Source organism: Oncorhynchus nerka, unplaced genomic scaffold (assembly GCF_034236695.1).
Source record: "Oncorhynchus nerka isolate Pitt River unplaced genomic scaffold, Oner_Uvic_2.0 unplaced_scaffold_1___fragment_2___debris, whole genome shotgun sequence".
Lineage (NCBI taxonomy): Eukaryota > Metazoa > Chordata > Actinopteri > Salmoniformes > Salmonidae > Oncorhynchus > Oncorhynchus nerka.
This window is the reverse complement of record NW_027040482.1, coordinates 97,917-115,143: the sequence shown is the minus strand read 5'-3', so window position 1 is coordinate 115,143 and position 17,227 is coordinate 97,917. Positions and strand designations below refer to the sequence as shown.

Here is a 17,227-nt window from a genome sequence, read left to right as displayed (position 1 = left end):
AGTACATTTCTCTAGTCTCAATTAGTGAAATAAATCAAAACCAGTTCTAAAACCAACAATAAAGAAACCATAAAACATTTTTATTTAGCTAGAATTCAGAAAATATACATGGGCAATAAAGTACATTCAGCCTTTATCATTAATATTCTCCTGTCTGTCATAATAAACTGAGCTGAAAGCCAGCTTTCATTGGGCCCAAGAATTTAGAGAAGGGAAGCTGGCTGGTTCCTCTAGGTTCCGGCCTTTCTAGGGAGTTATTCCTAGCCACCGTGCTTCTACACCTGCATTGCTTGCTGTTTGGGGTTTTAGGCTGGTTTTCTGTACGTCAGTTGATGTAAGAAGGGCTTTATAAATACATTTGATTGGTTGGCCTCTAACAAACCTTTTCATATTCAAATGTTTATTTAACCAGGCAAGTCAAATCAAATGTATTTATATAGCCCTTCGTACATCAGCTGATATCTCAAAGTGCTGTACAGAAACCCAGCCTAAAACCCCAAACAGCAAGCAATGCAGGTGTAGAAGCACGTCAGTTAAGAACAAATTCTTATTTATAATGACGGCTAAACCCGGACAACGCTGGGCCAATTGTGCGCTGCCCTATGGGACTCCCAATCACGGCTGGTTGTGATACAGCCTGGAATCGAATCAGGGTCTGTAGTGATACCTCTAGAGCTGAGAAGCAGTGCCTTGTGCCACTCGGGAGCCCAAAAATACTGACATTACCATAACCTATAGCCTGTACAAACATTTTCATAGATGGACTCATGAAACAAAACTTCAAAGCATATGGTATGACCACCAACATAAATGTTACCCAAGCATAATTAAAGAGCTGTGTGTTTCTATGTGTTTGCTGGGTGGGTTGATGCTGGCAGTGTGAATGTGACAACCCCATGCCAAGACTTTTTTTTGACCCCAATGTAGCGAACAGCGGCAAGGACAAGGAGAAAAGGTGTGATAATCTAGAAACACCAATGTGTGATTTTACCTGTCTGAGAGGAACTTGGAACCTACTTTTCAACACTGGTGTTTCTCCAGACCAAAATTATGTAAATATTCTGAGTGGTGTAAATACACAATTATAGTTTCACAACTACAATCACAACCTAGTCTGGCTTCAACCTCAGTTGTAGATTCAGATATCGGTTTTGCATCACCTTCAGTTGGTCGGCAGAACCTGGAAGCATACGGTTTTCAGGGGATAAGCAGAGAAGAGACAAAGCCTGAACCAGATTATTCTGGTTTCTGTAGAACCTTCTCAGGCGTTTCTTTACACCTGCTATGTTAGTGCTGCATAGACGGATCTGCCAATTTCATAATGCCAGCTACTGAATAACATCGGGCGGCAGCTAGCTTAGTGGTTAGAGTAAGGATGGACAACTCCATTCCTTGGGAGCCTGATTGGTTTCACACTTTTGCTTCAGCAAACACACCTGACTCCAATAATCAACTAATCATGATCTTCAGTATAGAATGCAGTTAGTTTAATGAGCTGTGTTTGATAGGGATGGAGAAAAAGTGACACCACTCCGGCCCCTGAGGACTAGAGTTGCCCATCCCTGGGTTAGAGTGTTGGGTTTGTAACCGAAAGGTCGGTAGTTCAAATCCTCGAGCCAACAAGGTGAAAAATCTGTCTGATCCTTTGAGCAAGGCATTTAATCCTAATTGGTCTAGGGTCCAGACCCTGGCCACGATCCCACTTTCTTGAGGATGTCTCAGGGAGAGTTGTGATATGCAAAAAATAATCTAATTCACACATGCGTATTAATAAATACTTGTACGTGTGTGTAATAGGATAAATATAAGGACCCACCAAATAATAATGAACATCCCTCCATACCAAGCACTATTTAAAACAATTCAAATAGATGTGTTTAGCAGATTTAGTAACACCTTTAACAGTACCAGAGTGGGGACTGAAGGAATATTAACAATGCCTCATATCATATTTTTTTTCTTCATCATCGCCAACAGCTTGAGTAACATCTTGCAATTGTCACAGAAAACTAAAAAAATGTAGGCATTTATGTGGGTGAGGGAATACAGTAAAATTCCTATCTCATGTACATTTAATGTAGGGTTTTGTTGGTGCTAAATCTTCAGACTTCCAAACCATGTATAGAACTGCCTTATGACTGATAGGCTGTACAACTAAATATCAGTATAAAATATCAATTAAAGCTTAAAGATGCTCTATTAAGACGGGAAGGTTCGCACAGCCTAAACAAATGTGTTCAGATGAAGGGAATTTATCTGTCTGGCATGCCACCACCATCAACAAAGATAATCATAAGATGGATGCCAACACCTACACACTCCCCACCCTGTTGGCCATCAGAGATGTGCAAATCAGTAACACCCCTCACTCAGAGTCGGGGCTGCTGTCTTTTGGGACATGGGTGGTGTTCAGGACCAGGGCTCAGGAGAGGGGTGCGATGGGGGAAGATGCACAGTGAGCAGATCAGAGGTTGGTGGCCTGGAGTTTGGCGAGTTTCATCTCGTGCCTGCGCAGGTGATTGACCAGTGACTGCACATAGGTGAACACACACTTGGAGTCAGGCTTCCTCCCCATGATCATCATGTCCTCTACCTCCAACAGGGGCATACAGTTGGCACATTCCCTAGGGGACGGAGACATACGGTGAGACAGAGAAAGGGAGAGAGGGAGCGGTGGGGAGATGGAGAAAGATATACAGAGTGATGGTAAGGATAAAATGTTCTCTCCACAAACTGCTCTCATAACAGCTTTTTTATCCACCCAAACTAACCAGACACGAGGGAGCTCCTCAACAAAGAATTAGTTTCAAAAAAGCATTATAGGCATACATTTAGGAGATGTACAAAGACCATTCCAAACATTCTGCCATTAGCTAAACAAAATAATCTATGTGCAATGCATGCATATAACCACAGGGTGGCACACTTTACAAACTACTCATCACTGACAGTACTGCAGCTGACTGACTGTTAAAACAGTGCGAGCTGCCCAGCTGGGAGAGCAGGGGAGCAAGAGCTCTGGGAAACAGCTGCAAGGTGGGAGACCGAGTGAGCACGACTACTAAAACAGCAGATGGTAACCTAGCCCCTCAAAGAGAGACAAATGTCAACACTGTAAAACTCTTAAGTTTCCCCTTTAATGTTTTAGATTCTGAAGAGCTAAATTCAGCGATGGCTGTTATAAACTGACCAGGCTTTAAGTAGAAAACTATTCTGAAGTCACTAAATGAGAGGAGATGATACACATGTTTCACACACCACAGGTCTGACATTTCTTTTTCCTCTCCACTTTGTTTCCAATCTCTGTTTCCACTCCAGTGTTGTGGCAGCTCCTTTTAAAGTGTGGATGTGCTGATGGTTGGCCCTTTGCCTGGCTGGAGCCTGGCTCCGAGTGCAGTCACACACTCACAGTCCATGTTTGGGCCTCTGGACCCCAGCACCAGGCTCACAGGATGGAGAAAACTGCACTCTGACCTCTACCATGACACACTCCAACACTTCCTACCACTTCATATGACTTCCTGTAGGTTAATGATCATGTTTATATTAATGGATAACTCACTGTTCTCCTCATAATATGAATAACCAGTGGAACTGTTGTTGATCCTGCCATTCACAACATTAACTCCTACACCCACACACAGGGAGAATCTCAATTGGGTTTTCTCAATTCCTCGCATCCTGTCCTCGATCCTCTCCTGTTGAAAAAGGTCAAAGGTATTCGAGAATAGGAGTCGAGGAGAAGAAACCAATGTGCTTGTATGAAATGACTCCTCGACTAGCTCGTCATCAGGAAGATTAAGTTTACAGCAGAGGAATCCCAAAATACATGTGTAAAGTGCTAAAAATAAATGTTTATAGATATAAGTAGCTTTTCGTTTTTAAATGTATGCATGCTTTTCTCCTCTGAGCAAACGGCTGATTCAAGGGGATGAGGTAGATTTCAAAACTCTTCCGTGCAAGAAACACTTCGGTACCCTCTGCCGGAGGAGGCAATCTAGGAGCTGATTAAACTCCTCCCTTCACCTATTAAAACATTTAAACTCTCCTACACATGGCGACTACTTATCGGTTTCCGGGTGACGGCCGGGAGGAGGACGGAGGAGTCGAGTAAAGGATGGACTTTTCCCCAATTGAGAATCTCCCACTCACACCAATCCCACTCCATAAACCCCCAGCACCAGCGTGAGGTTCCTCCGTGGGCCTGTTCCCTCTCTCACCATGAGTGCATTTGGGGTCCTAGGGGTGTGACTCTAGGAAGAGTTTTTGGTTTTAACCAGGCCCTTGGTCACCAGTCCCCTGTAGAACTCCTGCAGGTACGTGTACACACACTTCCAATCCGGCTCACGCATCCGCACCATGTCCTCCACGTCCAACAGCTCGGGACAATCAGCCAGCTTCCTGCACCCGCACCCCGGAGAGGGAGCAGGGGGAGAGAGGGTATGAGAAAGAAGAGGGAGGAAGAGAGAGAGACAGAAAAAGTGCAGAAAATATATAGCGAGAAGGTACAGATATAAGTCAACAGACAGAAGGAAAGAAGGAGACAGAAGGAAAGAAGGAGGATGAGAGAGAGAGAAGCAGTGAGCAGCCAAACAAGAGGAATACCCAGGGTGTGGAGAGGGAGAGAGAAAAGACAAAAACAAACCATAACATTACATTGTCTGTGTCGACAGACATATTCAGGAGTTGACGTGCTTCATGAACAACGTGACACATATGGGCGAGTACACACGCAGACACAAAATGCAAAATGAAGCGTCAGGCGCCGTTTTGTTTGTTCTGTGCACTGAGACAAAAGACTTGGACATGGGGGTATAGGGACATCAACCATAGAACATTGGTTTTGTTTTGTCCAGTACAAAAACAAGAGACAAGGAAAAAACAACAAGAATTCTACAATCACAAAGACATGGACCACAGGGTGAACCTAGAAGAGAAACACACTGGTGGTGAGTGTGTGAGAGGGGTCCAGTTGAGGCACACTGGCAGGTTGTGGGGGAGGAGGGGGTGAGGTTGGTGCCCAGGGAAAGGAGTGACAGTGCAGCAGAGTGACAAAGAGGGGGTTGTGGGGGTAGCTAGGAGGAACACGTGTTTGACAATCTGGTGGTTACGTCATCATGGTCGTAACAGGTGAACTCAGCAGACACTGGTGGGTGACAGGGCAAAGGTTGACAGTACATGACCTCATCAAAATAAGAGGTGACAGAGAGAGTGAGGAAGAGGAGGAGATGGACAGATTAAAGGAGAGAGAGAGAAGGAGAGGGGTCTGGGAGGCAGTCAGTCGAGTGCTCTTCCTGTACTGTAGTAACCTGGTGGTTGTTGGGAAGGGGTCAGTCTCAGGAGTTTCCTGGTTTAGTTCAGGGTTGGTGGATGGAGGGTCACGTCACACAGCGGTTACTGAGGAGAGCATCTCTGAGAGGAGAGAGTGGATGGAGAGTGGAGGTTTAGAAGTACAGGACATAGTAGTAGTAGATCCAGAAGCGGACTTGATTGACCTGAGAGAGAGAGGAAGGATACAACTGAGCAGTGGGCCCAGGCTCATCACAACCCTCACTGTAGGCCCCTTGACACACAGTGAGTTGAGTAAAACAGGTGAATCTGATGCATCCAAAAGGCTGAATTCTGTGGATGCACATTCTCTTCCTCCCTCAGGCAGACAGTCGTACTACTGTATGTGGATGGGTAGTTAGGTGGTAGCAAGGGTGAGGGTGGTGAGAACCCAGAGGTCCTGTACTGCTGAGCCTGAGGAATCCATAGACTGGCAGTTCAGTGTTGATCTTACAGAGGTCAAACAAACATACCCAATAGAGGGATCAAATCTGTTCCAAGAAAGAGGAGTGTGTTAGTTTTGGGAAGAGAAAGGCGAGGGAAGTAGTTTGTCTTTGGGTTCTCAAGATGTTCGACTGATTTTGAGTTCAATGGGTGGGCAAAGAGTTGGTTAGACAGCTACAGTGGATCTACTTCCCCAAAAAGAGAGCCTTGGGGTGGTCAGACGATTGATGGTCTTGGGGACGGAGGAAGTTTAGAAGATGGTGCACTCAGATCCTGGTCCATTCTGCTGTAAATGGCCACGGGGCAACGCCAAGAGTAAAGCTTCCATTTACCCCAGGTCTGAAGTTCTGATGAAATGTTATACTCCGAGACATGACATTCAGTAAATCTATGAGCGCCTGCATGACGTACAGTTTACAAGTGTAAGTATTTGTGTATGTGTGTACTCACTCTGCAGTGCTGAAGGCCACCTCAAAGTTGTGTCTGCGGTTGGCAGGGGTGAGAGAGGAGTAGTCAAAGGCATCTGGGAAGAAGTTATGGACCAGGGCACAGAACGCCATGCCATCACTCCAACTGGACGAGAAGTTCTGGATATCCACATTCTGCAGGGGGAAAGAGAGGAGGAGAGAAATGATTCAATCACAAAGCATGAGCCAATGGTCACCCAACAGACTTCAGAGTATGTGATTGCTGACAGAGAACACATGGCGGAATGTTTTGCATGCAGTAGAGGGGTTATATAAAAGACCTAACCCTCATACCAGGATGAACTAAAGTGTGAATGCCTCACATCTGGACACTCAGGACGGTGCCATTGCGGGTTGGCTCACCTGGTATGAGCGGGTCTTGGCGCGGCACCAGTCCAGGAGCATCTGTTTGATGGAGTTGGCATTGGGCACCACGCAGCTAGCCGAGCGCTGGACTGTGTTCACCTTGGCAACTGCTTTATTTCCTGGCCTGAAGAAGGGGGATTGGTTTACGCTAGTATTGACGTTTTCTCCTTCTTTACTATTCTTAGTCATTTATATCCTCACCCTCCGCTCTCCTTGTCCAGTTTCTCGATCATGGCTTTGCGGGACTGTGCGGCGGACATCTTGGGCAGAGTCTGGGCTCTCATCAGCTCCTTGCGCTTCTCTGCCTGCCGGCGCTCCGCAGCACAGGACGCCGAGTCGTCCTCGCGGTCAAACACACTGATGGATGGAAGAAGAAAGGAAGAGAGAGAAGGGGTAAATTACCGTTCAACACAATGTCAGTCAATCCTATAGGGGTTGCTGAGAAGGAGGGTTAAAGACACACAATTCAATAGAACACAGTATTATATTGTATCGCTATGGGTTCAGTGCTCACCTGCCCACTTTCCTGGTGGAGCTGCTGCTGGAGGTAGAGGAGGAGCAGCTGTAGGACTTGGACTGAACTGTCCCCACTAGAAAACACAGGGAGGTGGTGGTGGTGGTGGTGAGACCACACAACACCATATATGGATAAAAAGAGTGATATTAATCAAATGATGACAATGATGAAAATGCTGATTTAAATTAGTAGGAGGCAGATGTGCTGACTCACCGTCTGTTTTCTTCACATAACTGGCCTCCATGATGGTGCTGTGAGCTGTCCTGCTGCCATCACCTAGACACACAAACATAGAAATACATTTGAAGTATTTCATCTGACTTGGGAAGACCATGCACGGTTAAATACGGGATAGTGTACTGCCCAAATATGTCAGCCATGTTGTCAGCCTAATACATGGTGTATGATTGGCTTACCAGACTGGGCAAAGCGGTCTGTCTTGGTGACTTGGCTGAGGGTGGAGCCATCAGCTGACATCTCCACCTTCCTCATGACGACCTCTCCAGCTCCTCCTCCCGTACGACCCTTCTGAGTATGCTCCACTCTCTGCTGCCGAAGCTCCGCAAGACGAAACTCCCGCTCCTTTTCTCTCTGGTCTGAGATAGAGGATGGGAGGGAGGGAGAGTGTCAGTGGAAAAAGAGGGAGAGGAAGGCACTCAAGTTGACAGCCTCTCTCTGCTACAAAGCTAGAGGTACATTTCAACATTCTTTCCAAAGTATCATCACAGACAGCCACCCACAGGTGAAAGCCAAACACAACCAACCCCAGGCGGTGCTGTGGTGGAGCACGTGCTGGACAAACATATCAAAGTGCAAACAAAGACTCTGAACGTCACATCAGGTCGCTGAGATACTGGCATAGAAAGGCTACTAAACGCTGTCCAACACACTGATACCATAACACCAGTACTGACCCGATGCCTTGGGGGTTCTAGCAGTCTTACCTGTCCATTTACCTTCCTAAGCACCAGACCCACCGAATAACTCTCATTATCACTGAACTATATTCTTCAGGTCTCTCATTTATGGGCTTGGGTTAAGGGCAATACAGGGATGAACTGGCTGGTTAGCTACTGAGCCCAAGGAACATTCTCTGACAGAGTTCTGAGCCCTTTCTGGAGTGTCAAAGAACAGTCAGCACTATGCACCCAGCCAGCCATTATGTGGAACAACATGAGGTGTGTTTGCCCTGTGGCAGTGACATCATGACAAGCATCACGACTCATGCGTTTTAACAGATGTATTAGCATATCCCTCATTGTCCACCATACAGGCTCCTCATGTCCTTGGTTTCTGCTGGTCAGTTCATGATCAATGTGTATCACTGAGAAAACTCAATGACGAGCTTCAAGCACAATAACAGCACTGGTAGGACAGTATTGTTGACAATGAGGGGATACAACCAAGTGGGACATTGACAAATGACAAAAAAAACAGATGCATACTGTATTAATATAATCCACACAAACACAAAAGACGTTCCTACCTATTTCCTCTTGAGTACATCCCAGTTCGGCCTCTGAGAGCAGGATGCGAGAATGTGAAAATAAGAGCAGAAAAGAAGAGGATGGAAATAGCGAGAGATGAGGCAGGTACATAATGCAGACTAGATTTGATGAAGGTCATCTACCAGCAGAGACCCAGCAGTTAAAATAATGATAAAAGGAAGACAATGATGGAGAAAAGAAAAGACGGCAAAAAATATGAAGAAATAACAAAGAAATGGATAAGGTAGAGTGAAAAAAAGCAGTGAATGAAGAAATGAGGTTGAGGTATAGAGTGGTCAAGTAAGTAGAGAGCGAGAGATTGAGAAAGGGCAAGGTGCTAGAAGTTGCAGAGGGGGAAGGGACAGGAGGTTGGTTAGTCTGGCTGTGGTCTCACTCTCACCTCTCTTCCTCTTACGCAGATCTCTCATGGCCTGTCGGATCATCTTCCTCTCCCCAAAGTCCTTGGACTCATCCAGCTGTGGGAAAGAACAGGACAGGTGGAAGGAATGAGAGGGGTCGGTCTTCGGACAAACTCTGTCACATAGCTCCAAATACACAGACAGCACACACTCATACACAGTGTAGTGCACACACACAGTGTAGTGCACACACACACACACACACACAGACACAGTGTAGTGCACACACACACACACACACACAGTGTAGTGCACGCACACACACACACACAGTGTAGTGCACGCACACACACACATACAGTGTAGTGCACGCACACACACACACACACACACAGTGTAGTGCACGCACACACACACACACAGTGTAGTGCACGCACACACACACACACACACAGTGTAGTGCACTCACACACACACAGTGTAGTGCACGCACACACACACAGAAATGTAAGGGTACATTTTCCCAGCAGACCAAATTTAACCCCTCACTAATACACATAAACAACACCGGATTCCAACAAATCTGGGGATTTGAGGACTAAGTGCGTGTGTGATATGGGGAGGGGAAAGTACCATTTTATCCAGGAGCTCCTCATCGTCGATGGCGGCCAGCTGTTCTGCGGTCATTTTTCTGGAGCACTCTTCGAATTTGTCCCGAGGTGGCGCATAGGAGCCGTTGGGTACAGCAGCCGGGGGCTGACAGCAGGCCACCCGCACTGAGGGCTCCACTGCCAACATGGGCTCTGAGGCCATCTATGAGGGAATTGTGAATTATTTTCAGGTTATACAGATTTTAAATCAGAATTGTCATCCATTTTAGACTGAAAACCATGGCCATTTTATCCTCAGCTAAGGGTCAATGTCAGTGGCAGCACAGATAAACACATACAAAAGCCCATTAGCGTTGGAGGTCAATTATATTCAAACAATTCCCCAGCTGATGAGAAACCATAGGACCAGGACACACCAAGCCAGGGGAGAGACAAAAAAGGGAGGCTTCCAATCCATCAATCCCTACAGCTGTGTTTACAGAAAAGACACAGAGGCTTGCTGACATTTAGGATGGAATGAGCACCAGAGGATTTCAAAAAAACTTCCTGGAATCTTTGACAGTGGGAACATGTACACTTTCACACCCTCATGCCTCCCAGGCCCTCCAGATCCTCCCCAGACCCTCCAGATCCTCCCAAGGCCCCCCAGATCCTCCCCAGGCCCCCCAGATCCTCCCCAGGCCCTCCAGATCCTCCCCAGGCCCTCCAGATCCTCCCCAGGCCCTCAAGCTCCTCCCCAGTCCCTCAAGCTCCTCCCCAGGCCCTCAAGCTCATCCCCAGGCCCTCAAGCTCCTCCCCAGGCCCTCCAGATCCTCCCCAGGCCCTCCAGATCCTCCCCAGGCCCTCCAGCTATTCAGTCTTTGTCACATAGAGTGAGGATTAGTATACAGCAGGGGCACGGTATCCTGCCAAACAGTTAGCTCACCCATCACTGACCCCTTCTGACTGACACCATCTCAGTCGGTCTAAACCGTATGAGGCTTCCATGAACAGAGGGCTCATGTCATGTCACAGGGGTAAAGCATCTATTTTGGCTATGGGCCCAGAGAGCTGCATTAATGTAAATTATGTAGGATAGACGCCAGCTCCATTCTCCCACAGGATACAGGACTATACACACTACAGCACTATAAAAGCACAATCACATTGTCCAGAAGCAGATAGCGCACCCAGTCAGTGCTGTAACAGACAGGAGAGAGATGTAGGGTTTTTGTGTGCCTTCACTGCTGACAGGTGAAGAAAGGAGATGAGTCATGGACATAAACACAGCATAGTCTTCCATTAAGATACCACTGTCTGGCTTTTTAACAGTGTATTTTAAGGGGCCATAAAGCCTATAGACATCTTGAATAGATTTCCATATGGTGCCACATGCCTTCTGCAGACTACAGAGGCTTGGCTGGTCTGCCTCTAGACTGCTGCTTTTGTTGTAACAGAGTCCAGGTCCAGATTTAGCCCCAGACTGCTGGCACTGTCCCCATCAGCTCACACCCTCCACCCCCTCGCTCTTCTCAGAGAGTCTAGCCAAGGAGAGGGTGCCCACCCAGTGTGATCCAGGGTGGCCTCTGGTTCTAGAGGTCTGGACTGAAACTCAGGGGTCTGACCCATGGGACAGGTCCTAGTGAGAGCCACTTGACCGCAGTGGAATGTTATTGGACATGGCCCTGCCAAAAAAACAATGCCTCACTGGAAGAGAGTGTGGCCATGGCGAGGTTAAGGGTGAGGGAGAGGACATATTCAACTTAAATGGTTATAGAATTCAATGGTGATTAGGGTAACAGTTATAGTGACCTAGGAATAAATATTTTATTTGTCTCTCTAGGTCTCCCAACATGAGAATGGACCTCATATTCAGAGTGGCTGGTGTGCCTAACACTATGCCAGTGTGTAAAAGTGATTATAGACCCATATGACTAGGTTGCACTGGGGAAACAGAACTGCATATATGATGAATAATTAAACACTGGGAAAAAAGATGGGTATTCAGTTTTCTTTAATGAGCGTGAGAGTGGACATATGCTAAGGGTGTCTGGTGTCTCTAACATTATTCTATTGAGAGTGTCTTTATAGACCTACAGAACTAGGTTATGTAAGCTGGTGAGACAGAAGTGTATCTATATAGTAGCTTGTTGTGAAGAGTAGGGGTTGGGTAAGGTCAGCCTCCATGCACCCAACTCATCCATCTGTGACATGGCTGAACTCAAAGAGAACAGCTTCACTGGGTCTGGAGAGGCTGATGGACAGGACCAGCTGAACTGGCAGCATTACTGGGCCTAAGAACCCAGTCCAGCTGAATAACTAGAGGTAATACCAAATAAATACCCTTCAATATCCCTTAAAATGTCCTCAACACACACACAACACTGTTACTCGTGACCAAAACAGCAGAAAGGTCAGCAGGTTTCAGAGCCTATCAGTGTTAGCTGTGTTTAATACCATTAGAAGGTACAGTTGAAGTCAGAAGTTTAAATACACCTTAGCCAAATACATTTAAACTCAGTTTTTCACAATTCCTGACATTTAATCCTAGTAAAAATGCCCTGTTTTAGGTCAGTTAGGACCACTACTTTATTTTAAGAATGTGAAATGTCAGAATAATAGTAGAGAGAATGTTTATTTCAGCTTTTATTTCTTTCATCACATTCCCAGTGGGTCAGAAGTTTGGTAGCATTGCCTTTAAATTGTTTAACTTGGGTCAAACGTTTCAGTTAGCCTTCCACAAGCTTCACACAATAAGTTGGGTGAATTTGGCCCATTCCTCCTGACAGAGCTGGTGTAACTGAGTCAGCTTTGTAGGCCTCCTTGCTCGCGCACACCTTTTCAGTTCTGCCCACACATTTTCTATGGGATAGAGGTCAGGGCTTTTTGATGGCCACTCCAATACCTTGACTTTGTTGTCCATAAGCCATTTTGCCACAACTTTGGAAGTATGCCCGGTGTCATTGTCCATTTGGAAGACCCATTTGTGACCAAGCTTTAACTTCCTGACTGAACATCTTGAGATGTTGCTTCAATATATCCACTTAATTTTCCATCCTCTGTTTGCCATCTATTTTGTGAAGTGCACCAGTCACTCCTGCAGCAAAGCACCCCCACAACACGATGCTGCCACCCCTGTGCTTCACGGTTGGGATGATGTTCTTTGGCTTGCAAGCCTCCCCCCTTTTCCTCCAAACATAACGATGATCACGATGGCGAAACAGTTCTATTTTTGTTTCATCAGACCAGAGGAAATTTCTCAAAAAAGTACAATCATTGTCCCCATGTGCAGTTGCAAACCGTAGTCTGGCTTTTTTATGGCGGTTTTGGAGCAGTGGCTTCTTCCTTGCTGAACGGCCTTTCAAGTTATGTGGATATAGGACTCGTTTAACTGTGGATATAGATACTTTTGTACCAGTTTCCCCAGCATCTTCACAAGGTCCTTTTGCTGTTTTTCTAGGATTGATTTGCACTTTTCGCACCAAAGTAAGTTAATCTCTAGGAGACTGAACGCGTCTCCTTCCTGAGCAGTATGACGGCTGCGTGGTCCCATGGTGTTAATACTTGCGTACTATTGTTTGTATAGATGAACGTGGTACCTTCAGGCGTTTGGAAATTGCTCCCAAGGATGAACCAGACTTGTGGAGGTCTACAATATTTTCCTGAGGTCTTGGCTGATTTCTATTGATGTTCCCATGATGTCAGGCAGAGGCACTGATTTTGAAGACGGTAGGCCATCCACAGGTACACCTCCAATTGACTCAAATGATGTCAGAAGCTTCTAAAGCCATGACATCATTTTCTGGAATTTTCCATGCTCTTTAAAGGCTCATTCAACTTAGCGTATGTAAACTTCTGACCCACTGGAATTGCAATACAGTGAATTAAGATAAATAATCTGTCTGTAAACAATGGTTGTAAAAATTACTTGTGTCATGCACAAAATAGATGTCCTAACCGACTTGCAAAAACTATAGTGTTTTAACAAGAAATTTGTGGAGTGGTTGAAAAACTAGTTTTAATGACTCTAACCTAAGTGCATATGAACTTACGACTTCAACTGTAAGTAACAGAGGGCAGAAAGAGAGCCTCTAAGTTCGCAGCTCCTTGGCTGGCTTTCCCCTTACCCCAGTCATAACAGAGCAGAGCTGACCTTCTTGACCTGGACTACAGCAGGCTGCAGGGTTCAAGATCACTCTGACTGCCTCTAGAAGATTGAGGAGCATTTCAGGCCCAATCTACTAGTGCCCTAATCACAAAGGGTCTGGACCAGAGGGGGCCTGGTGGTGTGACATTGCTGTTCCACACCTGAGATGTAAATCAGAGAGCACACCCTGGCTGTGAACCATCAGAGATGGGTTTTGTTCAGTATCTGACCAGGAGCACTGTAAAGCGCGAACTCTGAGCCACATATCCCATAATGACGAGTAGAGGTAAGGAGTTTCTAATAGATTGAATTGTAGTCCAAGTTCACCAATGTTTGGGACTTCTTTTTGAGGAGAGTGCCAAAGAAATATAGGGAGCCCAGTGTTTCGGCAGTAGACCAGAGGCTATCATCATGACCAGGCTGTTACTCAGAAGATTAAATGACAGCAAACAGGATACTTCCTCCCAGCACAGGAAGTGTGTCCCCTGACACATTTCCCCTGACAGAACACAGACACAAACAGGAACACATGCACAAACAAATACTCTGCCAGGGCACCTTAACAAACCCCATCATCCACTCAATGGGATAAAAGCACATCAGTGACAAATGCAGGTGTCACACTGAGACAACGAGAGGGGAGCTGGCAAGAAAGAGTGAGAGAAAAGGTCCTGGGATTGTGGATGATGTGGGATGATAAAATAACCTGTTGGAATTGTCCTCATGATGGATGGTGGAAAAAGACAGGAGGAAAGAAGCAGGGACGACAGAAAAGCATGCAGATAAAGCCGGTTAGATTCAGGTAAATACACCTCCAACACAATGATAACCAACCCTGAGACGTCAGTGTTGATGGCTGGTTACAATGTGCTCTAATCTGCAGACTGAAACTGTCAAGTGGAGCACTAGTACAGCCAATAAAACCATAAACGAACCTAGACTGATCAGATGTTCATTAGTACTAGTAAGACATGGGAAAATGTGTCATTCAAGATTTCAGATCAGAGGAAAAAACCTAGGTGTCAAAGAGGGAAGAGAGCCTCAGTAAAGAGTAAAAGGCTGGAAATTATGCCGATAAATATGATGGCGGGAGGGGGTCCATACAGCCAGAGAGAGAGAGGCGTACCATGCTGTTGCTGCGTGAGATGCCCCCTAGTCCTATCAGAGAGGAGGTGGAGGAAGAGCGACGTGTGGCAAAGGTGGGGGACAGAGACAGCCTCAGGTTCCCAGTCTAGCCCATCAGGCGTTTTAGGGATGAGGGGTGTGTTGGGTGGAAGTTGGAGGTCATTCGGTGTGGGCTCCGCGACAAAGGCTGTGTAAGTTGGGGGTTCAGGCAGCTCCACGGCCTGACACAGAGCTTCCACCTGGTGGGCCAGCCTCTCCTGCTGGATACGCAGCCTCATGTTCTCCCCCTGCAGAGCTGCGGAGAGAGGAGCCACGCGTTCCGCAGCCTTCTGTAGCCGTCCCACAACCGCCCCCATCACACTCCTCCTCAGCCTGCTCTTGGGGTAGCAGGTCCACTCACCGTCCTCCTCCTCAGCCTGCTCTTGGGGTAGCAGGTCCCCTCACCGTCCTCCTCCTCAGCCTGCTCTTGGGGTAGCAGGTCCCCTCATCCTCCACCTCCTCAGCCTGCTCTTGGGGTAGCAGGTCCCATCACCCTCCTCCTCCTCAGCCTGCTCTTGGGCTAGCAGGTCCCCTCACCCTGCTCTTGGGCTAGCAGGTCCCCTCACAGTCCTCCTCCTCAGCCTGCTCTTGGGCTAGCAGGTCCACTCACCCTCCTCCTCCTCCTCAGCCTGCTCTTGGGGTAGCAGGTCCACTCACCCTCCTCCTCCTCAGCCTGCTCTTGGGGTAGCAAGTCCACTCACCCTCCTCCTCCTCAGCCTGCTCTTGGGGTAGCAGGTCCACTCACCCTCCTCCTCCTCAGCCTGCCCTTGGGGTAGCAGGTCCACTCACCCTCCTCCTCCTGAGCCTGCTCTTGGGGTAGCAGGTCCCCTCACCCTCAGCTTGCTCTTGGGGTAGCAAGTCCCCTCACCCTCCTCCTCAGCCTGCTCTTGAGCTAGCAGGTCCCCTCACCCTCCTCAGCCTGCTCTTGGGCTAGCAGGTCCCCTCCCCCTCCCCCCCCCAGCCTGCTCTTGGGCGAGCAGGTCCTCACCCTCCTCCTCCTCCTCAGCCTGCTCTTGGGCTAGCATGTCCCCTCACCCTTCTCCTCCTCAGCCTGCTCTTGGGCTAGCAGGTCCACTCACCCTCCTCCTCAGCCTGCCCTTGGGGTAGCAGGTCCACTCACCCTCCTCCTCCTCAGCCTGCTCTTGGGGTAGCAGGTCCCCTCACCCTCAGCTTGCTCTTGGGGTAGCAGGTCCCCTCACCCTCCTCCTCAGCCTGCTCTTGAGATAGCAGGTCCCCTCACCCTCCTCAGCCTGCTCTTGGGCTAGCAGGTCCCCTCACCCTCCTCCTCAGCCTGCTCTTGAGCTAGCAGGTCCCCTCACCCTCCTCAGCCTGCTCTTGGGCTAGCAGGTCCCCTCACCCTCCTCCTCCTCAGCCTGCTCTTGGGCGAGCAGATCCCCTCACCCTCCTCCCCCTCAGCCTGCTCTTGGGCGAGCAGGTCCCCTCACCCTCCTCCTCCTCAGCCTGCTCTTGGGCTAGCATGTCCCCTCACCCTTCTCCTCCTCAGCCTGCTCTTGGGGTAGCAGGTCCCCTCACCCTCCTCCTCAGCCTGCTCTTGAGCTAGCAGGTCCCCTCACCCTCCTCAGCCTGCTCTTGGGCTAGCAGGTCCCCTCACCCTCCTCCCCCTCAGCCTGCTCTTGGGCGAGCAGGTCCCCTCACCCTCCTCCTCCTCAGCCTGCTCTTGGGCTAGCATGTCCCCTCACCCTTCTCCTCCTCAGCCTGCTCTTGGGCTAGCAGGTCCGCTCACCCTCCTCCTCCTCAGCCTGCTCTTGATCTTGAGCGAGCAGGTCCCGATCACCTCCTCCAGATCCGACTGCGCACATAGGCTGTCTGGGCTGCCCACCAGAGAGCCTCTGAGGCCGTCAGAAAGTCTACGTTCACACCAGGCATGGTGGGTAAATGCTCTCAATATCACCAGTCACACTGAAGGTCTGATACTGTTACAATGAGATGCAAAACCTTCGCTGTCAACTCAGCGCTAGGAACCAACTACTGGAATCGGGCTCTAAATCGGGGGCTGGGTGTTGAGTTTTTGAGTATGTATCCCCAGGGAGAAGAGGACAGTAGGCTTTCTCTCAGTCAGCCTGTTTATAAAAACCCTCCAAAACAACTCTTGTTCTTTATACCCCCCACCAATCTCCACTCTTCAGGGACCTGGTCCCAGACAGCCAATGAGCATGCACGGAATACAGTTTCTAAGGCAGCAGAGGCCACCACCCCCTTTTTTTCTCCTCAGGTGCCATAGACACGTCTATTTATCACTAGCCCTGTCTATTATTCCACTGAGCCAGTCAGGGCCTGTGGGACTAGTGGGGGCCAGAGGAGGAATACTGGTGGCACCAATTCAGAAACGCTCCCTCC

The 17,227-nt window shown here is 48.1% G+C and overlaps 1 protein-coding gene across 6 annotated transcripts in view; it reads right to left on the bottom strand.

Moving 5' to 3' along the window:
* Positions 1 to 59: 59 nt before the first annotated feature.
* The window catches only part of LOC115140087 (smoothelin-like), an 80,164-nt gene continuing 62,996 nt past the window's right edge, over positions 60 to 17,227 (bottom strand). For 3 of the 6 annotated variants that reach the window (XM_029678160.2, XM_029678158.2, XM_029678162.2), the window contains 10 exons: positions 9,602 to 9,781; positions 9,010 to 9,085; positions 8,609 to 8,641; positions 7,539 to 7,718; positions 7,336 to 7,398; positions 7,120 to 7,195; positions 6,807 to 6,962; positions 6,603 to 6,729; positions 6,223 to 6,374; positions 60 to 2,624 (listed from right to left, as the gene is read on the bottom strand). In XM_029678160.2, the coding sequence (XP_029534020.1) occupies positions 2,465 to 2,624; positions 6,223 to 6,374; positions 6,603 to 6,729; positions 6,807 to 6,962; positions 7,120 to 7,195; positions 7,336 to 7,398; positions 7,539 to 7,718; positions 8,609 to 8,641; positions 9,010 to 9,085; positions 9,602 to 9,781 (1,203 nt within the window). In that variant the 3' untranslated portion in view covers positions 60 to 2,464. Of the gene's footprint in view, positions 2,625 to 4,220; positions 4,402 to 6,222; positions 6,375 to 6,602; positions 6,730 to 6,806; positions 6,963 to 7,119; positions 7,196 to 7,335; positions 7,399 to 7,538; positions 7,719 to 8,608; positions 8,642 to 9,009; positions 9,086 to 9,601; positions 9,782 to 17,227 lie in introns of all 6 variants that reach the window. The other 3 variants (XM_029678159.2, XM_029678163.2, XM_029678161.2) reach the window with 3 other exon arrangements.